Genomic DNA, 13,189 nt, shown 5'->3' on the forward strand with positions numbered 1-13,189 from the left:
TTGAAATTGAATTTCAAATGCCCTAACTACGTTTCAGCATGTAGGTGTGATACACAAGTAAATTTTCTTATTTATTGATTTTGTGTTACATGGTAAGTAAATACTTTTAATTCTACTTATAATATTCTTATAAGCTAAACTACTAAAAATAATTTTAAACCATAACTTATTACTTTTCATATATTGTTTAAACAGGCTGTGGAATTTCTTAATATGTGGATGACTAGAGATCTGCAACCAATATTGTTAACACAGTCTGTTTTAACACTTGTGTGTCAAATAGTTTCTGAAAGTGCAACTAACCAGAAAAAATTTGCTGAGTGTTCAGGAATACAGGTTGTTGTAAGGTAAGGAATAATTCGTCAATTGTTCACGTATTTTCATAATTAATTTTCGGATAAAAAATCCACTTTATTATTATTTATTTATCGAAAAATTGATTGATTGGCTTTTTCTTTGTTCTTCATATTGTATTTTTTGATGAAACATTGAAGGAGTTATTAAAGAACATTCAGTAACGGTAATACCAAGATGTATTAAAAGTATAGTTGAGTTTCTCATTGCGGTTGGTTTTCATTCTAGTTATTGATATAATTAAACGCGTTTTTCAAATGAATATCTTGAAACACACACTGTATTATAAACATAAGTAAATGTATAAACTATCAGTAGCTTAAGAAAATGGCTTATCTTGGGGAATTGATAGCTTTAATTAAATCTATCTTTTTTCTCTGTGAACATCATCAGCATATTTTGTATTACTACGTGACCGGATCCTTGTTTTTACATCTATTGCAACTTTTTTTCTTTTAGAGTACAATTAGTGCAAAGTATTCTGACTCAATTTCGGTTTTTGGTTACTCTTAATAATTGCCCTGTATTTACAGTCAGATCACTTATATATATAGGGTGTATCAGACCGGACAAAAAATTGAATGGCCAAATCGTATGTGGAGAATCAAATGAAGATACTTTCATATCCATTGGCGTAGCGGAAATATTTCCACGGGGTGTCAACTTTAAAATTTCAAATAGAACATGGTATCAATTTCAATTTTTTTGGAAGTATTATTGAAAAAGAAATGACTTTTATAGGAAACAATTTTCGTTAAAGTCTACGGTTTGGCATCTATGAGTGTTATTTGGTATTGAATTGCTACTATCAGACCACACGTCCCAGGTATTTTTCTTGGCTCGTAGTGCACGTAGATACTTCAAACAACAAACAGATTTCGTGTCCTAAATAATTCTCTGCAAGACACTGTCACAGCAGAGGCAGGGAGTGAAATTGTGTGTTCCACGTAAGTTAGGAGATTCGAAAATACTTTCCCCGATGTGTATGAAAAAGAGTTGAAATGTCATGTGAAACAATTAGCTGATCGCTTAATGCCATTATCACGCACATACACACACACACACACACACACACCTACCTTACCTTACCTTACCTTACCTTACCTTACCTTACCTTACCTTACCTTACCTTATCTTATCTTATCTTATCTTATCTTATCTTATCTTATCTTATCTTATCTTATCTTATCTTATCTTATCTTATCTTATCTTATCTTATCTTATCTTATCTTATCTTATCTTATCTTATCTTATCTTATCTTATCTTATCTTATCTTATCTTATCTTATCTTATCTTATCTTATCTTATCTTATCTTATCTTATCTTATCTTATCTTATCTTATCTTATCTTATCTTATCTTATCTTATCTTATCTTATCTTATCTTATCTTATCTTATCTTATCTTATCTTATCTTATCTTATCTTATCTTATCTTATCTTATCTTATCTTATCTTATCTTATCTTATCTTATCTTATCTTATCTTATCTTACCTTACCTTACCTTACCTTACCTTACCTAGTTTTACTTAACTGAAGAACTAAAAATCAATCACGGGTTCAACAAAGATAAACGGAGTGACTGTGAAAGTTGTTTACTATGAGTTTACGAAGTGACATCCCAATTTGTTTCTTAGATTACCTATGTCTACAAGTATATTGAGAACAACAACATTCAATAAGGAATAAATCCTATACAAATTAGTGCATACTGATGGAGAAATATTCTTTTCCACCAACACGAATATTGAACACTGATGAGACTGGTATTGTGTGTTCATGTTAATCCCAAAGTGATATGTGAAAAATGGAAACGAGTTGACGTTGAGCAAACTGGGCAAATTGACGTTGAGTAAAAGAGGTCGGAATATAACATTGAAGTTCTGCATGAGTGCTACTGGTCAGTTTGTACTGACCCTCTTCATATTTCCTCATCAGAGAACGAGAGACTGATGGTTGATGCGTCAGCCGAGGGTATTGCTGTAGCACAAAGTATTGGTTAGATAACGAGTGATACATTCTTAATTTGGCTGCAGACTTTGTGAAATTCTGTCATCCTTCCCCTCAGAACCCAGTTCTGTAATTGATGATGAACATGCCAACCATAAGGAACTGAATGTGATTTAGTATGCGGGGGATCACAGTATTTACTGCTAAGAACTCCTCCACATACCACTCACAAGACTCAACTCATTGACAGGTGTTTTATGAAACCGTTTAAAGACGCATACAATGAAGCTTGTATAGTGTGAATGCGCAAGAGTGCTGGAGTAAAGATAACAGAATACGATGTAGCACAACTTGTTTCAGAGGCATACCGAAAGGTATATCGCATTATCATTGATCTTAATGAATTTGTTTGCACCGGAATTTATTCACTGAACTCTCAGGTATTCACAGACACCGAGTATCTATCCGCAAACGTGATTCGTGTTGCAACATGTTACACTAGGCCTACCTATGAAGACTTACACTTCGGCAGCGGTTGAGGAAAAGTGGGCTACTTCTTGTTCGTAGTCTGCAGCGGATCCACGTTCTCTACATATGGCCGAGAAATCAGAATCTTCTCGTCCATCAACTAGTAAAGAGCTCTGCATTAGTGAATCATCATTGTCGGAGAATCACAAGAGGTGTTTAGTGTCACGAATCAGAAGAACTGGAGAGAGTGCGACACTAACATCTTCACCATATAAGACGCAAATTGAATGATAAGTGACTTTAGCACACGAACTACCAAAGGGAGGTCGCAAGTAGCTAAAGAACCACCACACGGACAAAGAGAGAATATGACCAGACGAACAGGAAAGCACCACTGAATGAAACGTTCAAAGAAGACTCGGTGTAGTGTCAATCCTGCGATGGCTCATGAAACTGCATCCCTATCGAGTCAACAGATACCTATTACACATGTGATCACTGTCGGCTTCCTGTCTAGGTGTTCTTATTGTTTCTTCTAAGTGTAGAATATGATGCTTGAACCCGCCAATATTCGAAATATATATTAAATGTAGCAATATGTATTGTCATTTGTTTATTACATTATTTTTGCATTTATGTCGATACCTTCTATTTGTCAATAAATTTTACATTTAAAAAGAAGTTCATGCTTATTTTGTAACAATTTTTCATCTTTTTACCAAGGGACAACTCAATGTGTTAAAATGTCCGGGGCTACCCCTTTTCCCTTAAGAATGTGAAATAATATTTTCGTGTTTAACTTGCTAGATTTACTTTCAGAAAATGCTTTGCACTCTTCAGTTAGGTACTAATTTGTTCGCTTTTTCTTTGCTTTTCTATTTTGAATTGGTTCCGACCCCGCAATTTAAACTATACTGTCCTGCAATATTGTTTTCATTTGTTGATACGTACAACAGATATGTCATAACGTTTGACACTGAATGATATAAAGAGTTTTCAACAACAATGCTATTTGATAGAACATGTGTTATCTAGTGTTCTTTTAAAGTAACTGCCAATTACGAGGGGCATACTGAAAGTCGTGAGCAACATCATTAATTACCCTAATGAACTACTTCCTATATAACTAATAGGAATTAACTTTTTCCCACATTGCAACGAAAGTGATTCTGCGACACTATCGGCTAGAGTTGTAACTAACTGTATCGTCTGCTACTGGCAGTAGCTAAGTGCATCATTGGCTAATTCTATCCGACTCAGGCGCTCTGAATGATTTGATTCGTTCTTGTTTTTAATAGTTCGTAGTACCCAACTTCCTTGAGTGGTGGTGCCACGGTCTCCACAGTTTCAGCGGAAGAGCAGCTGAAACCTCTTATACTATATAATTACTCTATGAGCAACATGTTTTCACAACTGTACTCTTTAGTTGTGAGTAAAACCAAATATATCATCTCAATCTATAGACTTTTCTTTCTTTCTTTCCAGACGTTGACGCTGTTCTTTTGCTAGCACGTAACCACGGGCAGGATTTCCAAAATGGCCTGCAGCGATGTTTCGTTTTGACACTGTGCTGTGTTTGAATTCCTTGTTAAAAAGACCAATCTGCTTCTGAAATTCACCGCAGACTGCAGCGTGCCTATGGAGATGTGTGCATGGGTGCCAGCAGTGTTAGGAGATGGGAGAAACATTTTAAGGATGGAAACACGATTATCGAACATCAGCCACGCAGTGCCTAAACGAAACGCAACAAGGTAAAGGTTGATGAGCTGATTAGAGGAGATAGGGGTAAAACTTATCACTGTGAGTGATATCGCTGCAAAACTTGATGTTGAACATAGTGCGGTGCAAGAAATGATTCACAGGTTAGGTTATCGGAAGGTTTTTGCCCGTTGGGTTTCACGGTTATTAACCGAGGACCACAGACGTCAGGAACTAACCATTGCCCAAACCCTTCTTCAGAGATTTTGATATGAAGGTGATGACCTTTTGACGGGTATTGCGACTGGAGATAAAAGCTTGTTCCATTATTATGAACCTGAAACAAAACGACAGAATATGGAATTGCACCACTTCATTTCACCACTGAAGAAAGCCAAGAGAGTGCAATCGGTAGGAAAAGTTGTAGGAAGCGTCTTCTGTGATGCACAGGGTTGCAATCTGGTTCACTTTCTTGAGCGTGGACAAACCATAAATTCTCGCCGCCACATCAAGACACTTGTATGATAAGCGCCCCGGAAAGATCATCATCCTTAAACAGGATAATATTTTACGTGCCATTATGGAGCAGATCAGGAGATTTGGGTGGAAAACATTTCCACATCTTCCCTACAGCCCCGGCATGGCACCCTCCGACTACTATCTTTTCGGTTTTGTGAAGGAACAGATGCGAGGCTATCGATAAAGACATTGGTGGATATTCGTCAAGCAGTGTCAGTGTCTATGGGCAGCTGGAACGGAATTCTATCGCAAGGGTACTTTCAAACTTGGAGAACTATGGGGAAAATGTGCACAAAAGAACGGAGACTATGTAGAAAAGTAAAGGAAAGGTCTATAGATTGAGATGATATATTTGGTTTCACTTACAAATAAAGATCACGGTTGTGAAAAAATATTGCTCACGACTTTCAGTGCGCCTATCGTAAAGCTTTTGTTCTGTAGTTGCAATTAAACAATAAATAAGACATAGATGCAAAATCGTAGAATTTAACGAAAAGTGTTTCCTGTAAAAGTGTTTTTCTTTTTCAATAATACTTCCAAACAAATTGAAATTGATACTACTTTCCATTTGAAATTTTAAAGTTGACACCCCGTAGAAATATTTCCGCCACACCACTGGATACGGAAGCATCACCATTTGATTCTTAGCATTTGATTTGGTCATTTATTTTTTGTTTGATGTGTTTACGTGCACTATGACCCGAGAAAAACGCCTGGGACGGGTGGTCTGATACACCCTGTATATACGAAAACACTATTCCATTAATAATTTATGCAAAATTCCATAATTTGTCATTAATTATTGCTCTACTATGGTTATCCTTCAATTCATTTTTGCCTGTTGTAAACATTAGTTCCACTTTACTAACATAATTTGTAATAGGAGATGTAAAAGTAAGGACCCGGTGAGACAGTAATAAAAATTATGTAGATGATGTTCCCAGAGGAAAGAAATATTCAAAACAATAAACACGGAGGCGCAAGGTAAGCCACTTTCCTTATGAATTGGAAGAAAAAAACATTTAAAAAAGTAATATTTTCTGGCTGTCAGACCGAGTGTCCAAGCGTCTGTACGGTAAATACGTTATTTCTCTCATCTCTATTGACTGAACTCTCTATAACTCTGAACTATACAACTAAAATTAAATATCTTTTAGATTTAAATATCCATTAAATATCTATTTGGCTCAGCCTCCACTTGAGATTAAGTTACTGAATAACCTTCACTTCCCTCAAGAAATTATACTGTTATTTTTCTTCCAAATAAAATAAGTTTGAAATTACGAAAAATTTCGCATTTACTACCATCTGCTCTATAAATATATATCTATACGCCCACTAATAAATACCTGCTCGTTATGTCTAGGATTGGTTCATATCAAAGAAATTAAATGAAAAGTTCGAGGAATTAGTATGGAGATTGATTATTTATTACAAATAAATATTCTAATTTAGGAGGTAGGATAATGACTATAATCTCAGGACGCCACTCAGTCCCTATATGCATCCAAATGTCCTGCTTGCCTTTCCCCAATAACTAATGTTGAAAGGAAGAATTCAAACTAACTTCTAATTTTTCCAATTCATTAATTATTGAATTTCTCTCTAATTAGAAGGGGTCTGTGGAAATACGGGTTACAGTAAACACTCAATCCTAACCCGTACTTCTTACATTTCAAAGACTGGGCTTTGACTCACAGGACATAGTCTGGCTTAACCCTGATTCTGAGACTCCAAATTAAGTCTACAATTAAGTCTAAATTATATATGTAGGATAGGTTGGTCTTTGGATAGGTTGTCGGCCTGACAAAACTTCCTTGCACTTAAGGAATGAGGAATTAGGTCAACACTCACTCTTACACTTTCCTGCATGAAAGTTGCAGTGAGAAAATTTCTAATCATTCACAGCACCTAATTGTGCTAATAAGTACATACACAGGGATCGAACCCAAACGCATTCGGATTCAAATAATAGTTCCTCCACCACTAGGATGGAACCAATTCCTAAGTCTTTTTGACGTCTCTCACCTTCGACAAAGACCCCATAGGAAGCTTAAATACTTCCATTCTAATCAACCAATAAATGACCCAAGTAAGCCTCTGTTATAGGCGTGGATCAAACTTCTAAGAAACAAGCTTAGTTTCTAATTCCCTAACATTGTTTAAGCTATCTTACGGCCAGTTGCTTTAGCAGACATCTGTATTGTAGCAGAATCTCTAATCTGACAACATACAGTAACTAACTAGAAGGGATTCTCTCCAAACTGCACATTCACTAATAGTGCAGCGGACTGGCTGGCCGAGATCCTATACTCTAGGACTCCTACAACGCCCAGTGACCAAAGATGGAGGAGGCTTTTATATATATATATATGTTTTGGCCTGCTCAAAAAAACAGCTACAAAAATTCATTTGAAAATGTTTAGCGCCAACTACTCGAATGGAAAATTCCAAGCAAGGGAGACACAATACAATGAGATTCTCTGCTAGCCTCCTAAACACGCTTCTAAAAGGCAAAAACTAGCATGAAAAAATCAACGTTAGAAGCTAGCTAACTGTAAAAAAGAATATGATTAAATCTTAAGTATGGGGAATAATTCTCTTAAGTAAATATTACTATACACCATTAATAATAATAGATATATATGAATAAATATATACCAATGAATTAACGTACTCCAGGCCTGGATATCTACCTTATAAATAAACATAATTATTAAATTGAGTAATATTTAATTTTTACCTTTAATATTTATAACTTATACCAGCAAGGTCGCAAGACACCTTGCAGAATATATGCCCCATAGCTTCTATAGGTAGATATCTGTAGCTTATTTAGTGTCTTTCGTAGAATTAATCTTCCTTTTCATCAACGAGGGCTTGTGCGACGTAGATCTATATCTTAATGTGAGATCCAATCCATCTGAGACCCTATCGGAAATCAAACCTAAGTCTCCGCAAGAATTCTAACTATTAACTATGAAGTAGGGTAGTTCGCACTGACCTAACATATATTTTCCTTAATTTAAAAGACTTAAACATATATATTTGTTCACAATAGTATTTTATTCTTGGAGATTTTTAAAGCTTCTTGTTCCTTTCATTCTCAGGAAGTCCATTTTCATCCCTCAAATTACCTCAACATATTTCAAGAATACCAGTGATAATAACTAGACAATTAACCACCCTGGATCTCTAGGATTTGTTCAGATTTAAGTTATAGACTAGTTTCACCATCTTGTAAAGTAAACTTATTAATTTATGGAAGTAATAAAAATGATAAACAAATGAACAATCCTACCTTGTGTCACGAAGTAGTAGTACAGTCCGCAGCAAAAAACCTGCAACATGAGCATGTAAGTTAATTGTGAAACTACGCCTAACAGCGCAGGGAATCAACATAACGTCTAAGTGGCACACGAATCACGCCAGGAGAAACCTCGGCATCCTCCCCTGCACATTTATTTTTGAACAAAAGACTTCGTCTTTCACAATAAACTTACATGCTCATGTTGCAGGTTTTTTGCTGCAGACTGTACATTTATCAAACAATTTCAATGTGTGCTGACATCTTTTGTCTACGACTTCTGAAATTTGCTAAACTGTAGACATATGTAAAGATTTCTATCTCATCATGTATCCTATAGCATTTATCAGCAAATAAGTTATTTGTTTAACCGATATCTATTACTATATTATTCCTTGTTTTTGAAAAACGGATTTCTTTATACAAAAATTAACTACTTTAGTAATTATTATTGAAAGATATAATTCACCAGCATAGAAGGTGAATTTTCTGTGCTGGTCAGTGGTAGCTGTGACAGTAATCAAAGAAGGTACTAAATTTTAATATAGAAATAAAATTTGAAGTCCTGGATTTCCAGTATTTCATTATACTTAATAAATTTTAAATGAATATCTTCGAGATTTTGTTACTGTTCCATATATGGAACATACATATGAAATTCAGTTACAACTATATATGTGAAACCTATGTGAAGATTCTTAATTTATCTGAAAAGTACTTGATCAAGAACTGCTTTTCTATTTGCTCTTCCTTAAACATTGCAATTTGTACATATATAATCTGTTTTGTCTTTTGTGTTCGAGAATCCTATGTGTTGTCATGTCAGTTTCTATTTACCCCGAAGCTGCACTTTTCATTCGGAATAGAAGGCCTTTTTCAATAGTCTTGACTTTTATTTTCGTTTACGTTCATATTAGTACACCTCTTTACACGTTCTGTTATCACCGTATTATGTTATCCATTAATATATATTGAGGATATCTAGTACTCTAATTCTTACTCTTGATTGTAAATTATATCTTGAAAACATCTCTAATAGTAATATTCGTGTTTATTGAAAACCGTTTTCGGATACGAAAAAGATTTAGCTACGTCTTAATTTGTGAAAACTCATCTAATGGAGTGTGTTAAAAATATTTCTGAGTTACATCAGACATAATTCTTGAAAACGGCCCTAGCGATTTTCGTAAAATTTGGTGGAACTCGTTCTCAGTACAGTAAAACCTGTCAACTTGGCCACCTCTCTAAGTTGGCTACCTGCTTATCTTGGCCTGGTTCGTCTTGAACCTGCATTTTCCCATAAGACATTCGTTACTTATTACTCTGTAAGTTGGCCACCTGTCTATCTTGGAAGTTGGCCACTTTGAAGCAGTGTTACCCTTTGATGATGATGATAAATTTACCTGCATATCTTGGCTACGCAAAATACCGGTTTGTTATTTTTCTTAACTCTTTCGAATTTCCATATGAGAGGCAGATGTTCTGTATTTGTGATTGGAGATAAAGAAGTATGGATTTCCACTATTTGTTCTTGGAGGTCAGTGGCCAGAAGACTACCCTGATAAAGGGGTGTTGAAGAAAGAAAAAGCACGTATAGGTATCAGGAAATAGTTGTACCTATTTGTTTACCTCTCTGTTTTGGTAAAACCATTAGGAAAATCAGCTCCTTTCAATAGTGGGGAGTTGTAGTAATTCAGGAAAATTCTCAAGGTTAAAGCTAACCACCTCAGTTGTCAACTATTGGCACCTTACGGCTTGTCGAAATGTAGCGGAGGTTTTGAGACATGAATTTCCTTCAGATTTTCTGAAAACATTTTTTGCTCCGAGGGAAACACTTGTAGCTCACTAACAAGAGGTAGTTAACTACAAAATTAGAATGTGCATATCTGCCAAAAAGAATAAAAAAAACCTCTAGAATGAACCATTATAAATAAATTTGTTTTATTAATAATTGATTTCCTATTTTTCCAAAGGTATCTACAGAAAATATTTGTCACTGTTTAATCACTTCAGATGAAAGTTTCTTACTCTACAGACAGCAAAAGAGCGATTTCCGATTTCGGTGTGTGTGTGTGTTCAGTGAAAAAGGACGTGTTGAATTCATGAATTCATAATGGAATCAAAACGTAGAAAGTTGAATGAATTGTGTGTATTAAACATATTGTAGTATTTTTTTCTAGTAAAATATATTGTTATGATTACTCTATATACATTCTTTAAAAGTAAATATACATTCATTGCTTATTAAAATTTTACAATCAACTAATATTAGAAATCCTATTCTAAAAATAAACCAATCACACTTATTTTCTGTAAGTTGGCCACTTTTCAATGGAACCGATGGTGGCAATATAGACAGGTTTCACTGTATTTAGATAGATCTTAATTTTGTGAAAACTTACGTAGAAACTCTTTTCCCGAGTGTCTGACGAAAACACTAATGACTTTCATGGAAGTTACTGTATCTATTTATCATATATATATAATATTAGGGTGATGACTTTTATGTAACCTCATTTCCCTGTATCATAATTTGATGAGCTTTATTCAAGATTAGAGAAAATCTCACTTTCAAGACGGTATGATGAAAAAACCTCACTCACAAAATGATTTTAAAATGGTTTAAAATCAGCTTTCTTGCCAATTTTTGGATCAATTTAGACAGATACAAAATTGATCATAAGCTTTAGAATCACATATATAAAATATTATATAGAGTCATCAAACTACAAGGAAGTCAATTTTTCACTATAATGTCAGTAGACAGGATGAATCTCAGTGGTAGGTTGTTGCCCTTCTTGCGGCAGGAGTTATATAAATCTTACAAAACTTTGATCGCACGCTCACAGCACTGGTTGCTTCGGGCAATGTTAATTGGAGATTCATCTTTCAGGTGGGTTTTCAAGCATTTGAGACCTGTTGAGTAGTCACTCAGAGCCGCAGATAGTTCAACATCTTCAGCATGAAACAATCCAATGCTGAACCAATAGTCAGTCCATAAGTAGGAATGGATGAACAGATTTTACGCAACCTGTTCCGGGTTTCAGGTATCAGAATAAACGCAAGAAGAGCTAGAATGTCACGAGAGTCCCAGCCTGCATTGCTATGTTTGGGATCTGTTGATATTTCACGAAATGGATGTCACTCCTCTCAGTGAAGTGACGGAAGACACGAGCGAGATAGTAGAAAAACTTCGTCGTCTCTCCAGCTACATGTTCCTTAGTCTCAGTTTTACCATTGCTGAAGGCTGCTTTCAATTTATCATATTTGCTCATCAAATCGTTTACAAAGAAGTACTCGATGTTTAATGATTTGGTCGACCCATGTAGCTCATCGTCCATGACAACGCGAAGAACGCAATCCAGCAATAGGTGCTGGCAACTGATGAACTTGGGTTTCGGGTGACTTTTCTGTTCAAACATTTGCTTTTCTTCACGGTATTTATACTTATTGTGTCGGCAGCAATCATAGCAATCAAACTCCACAGGTTGGACTCCTCTAACATACCCTAGAGTCCTTATGCGATTCTTTGAGCTTTTTCATCTTTCAATTTGAGCGCAACCAACTTAATTTTTTTGCTTCATTCTTGAGGACCACGGCCAGATATTCAGAGCCATCAATGCGTTTGCCGTCAAAGTGTGTGCTCCACTTCTCCAGATGAAGCGTGCTCACCAAGTGTTTCTTCACCTAAGCAGCTCTCGTGTAGATAGCCTTGTGGATTGCTGACTGACATAGGGTTGGGATTTCAATGTCCTCACCAGAAAACCGGCGGCAGACTTTTACTGCTCCTTGAGACGACAGCTTTGAGCTTGTAACAAGGCGTCTTGCAAATGCCTGTTGAGTTACGCTTCTTTCTGCTCGTTGATGCCGCATTCTCCCAAGGACTCTCTTCGTTGTTGTTGGATGAGTTCGTGCTACTTGCGGAACAATAAGGTGTTGCTGACTGGTAAGTGTCGAGACAGTCACTTCCATTTCCTTCCTTCGCTTGGATGAATGGATGGTCTTTGCAATAGCAGGTTTGCCAGTGGAATAACCAAGCTGACCCTTACTTTCGATTTGCAGTTTGTAGAGGTTCTTATCCTCTTCGTACATCCATTCGCCTTTCACTCTGGTCACGTCAAACAGTTCATTCAATGAATAGAAGTTTTTTTTTTTCTTTCTTTCTTCAGCGCTCATAGTCTTTCAGAAGGTTTGCTAATTTTGCACAAATGGCTTGATCAGATACATGCAGGAAGTTCAATGTCTTGCTCCATAGGGTTTTAAGTTCCACAGCAATTATACCGATGTTCTCTCACCGTTCTTCGGCTCAAGAAATTTGAAGCGTCCAATGACGTGGTTTTTCAGGGGTATGCGACTCCGTTCACTCACGGGAGCTTCATAAATTGCCGCGTTGCCTCTTCTTGATGGCGCTTGAAACTGAAGTGAGTTTTGTCCAGGTTTCCTTGTTCTTATCCGTGTTTAAAAAAAGATCTTCTTGAACTACATGTTGTCTTCTACTCATTAACTCAAATAGAAAAGGCATTAACGTATATATTAAATGCGTAACAAATTAAAGAAATTGATATTAAGTTTTCATATTGTTATTGAGTTTTGTTGTTTAAAAATAAGCAAATAACAATTACACAAAATAAAAAAGGCAGACACTAATGAAATATTATATGCTCAATTATAATAATAAACTCTGGATATATCCCCATTTAACCTCCACTTTTGGTACCTATTAAACTCGCTTCGTCATCAGATTGATCCAGAAAGGGTCAGCTTGTAATCAATAATAATAATAATAATAATAATAATGCTAAAATGGTCAACATAACATTTCAAAGTGGTTTGTGCGTGACTTTTTTTTCAATATTTCAATAGGATAAACGTCATTTTAGTCATGAATAGACA

At 35.7% G+C, this 13,189-nt stretch overlaps 1 protein-coding gene across 4 annotated transcripts in view; it reads left to right on the plus strand.

Moving 5' to 3' along the window:
• The window catches only part of LOC145660665 (uncharacterized), a 193,949-nt gene that overhangs the window by 71,139 nt on the left and 109,621 nt on the right, over positions 1-13,189 (plus strand). For all 4 annotated transcript variants that reach the window (XM_081725988.1, XM_081726014.1, XM_081725997.1 and 1 more), the window contains one exon: positions 196-347. In XM_081725988.1, the coding sequence (XP_081582114.1) occupies positions 196-347 (152 nt within the window). The remainder of the gene's footprint in view (positions 1-195; positions 348-13,189) is intronic.

This window comes from Thermobia domestica, chromosome 1 (genome assembly GCF_964235325.1).
Source record: "Thermobia domestica chromosome 1, izTheDome1.hap1.1, whole genome shotgun sequence".
Classification (NCBI taxonomy): Eukaryota; Metazoa; Arthropoda; class Insecta; order Zygentoma; family Lepismatidae; genus Thermobia; species Thermobia domestica.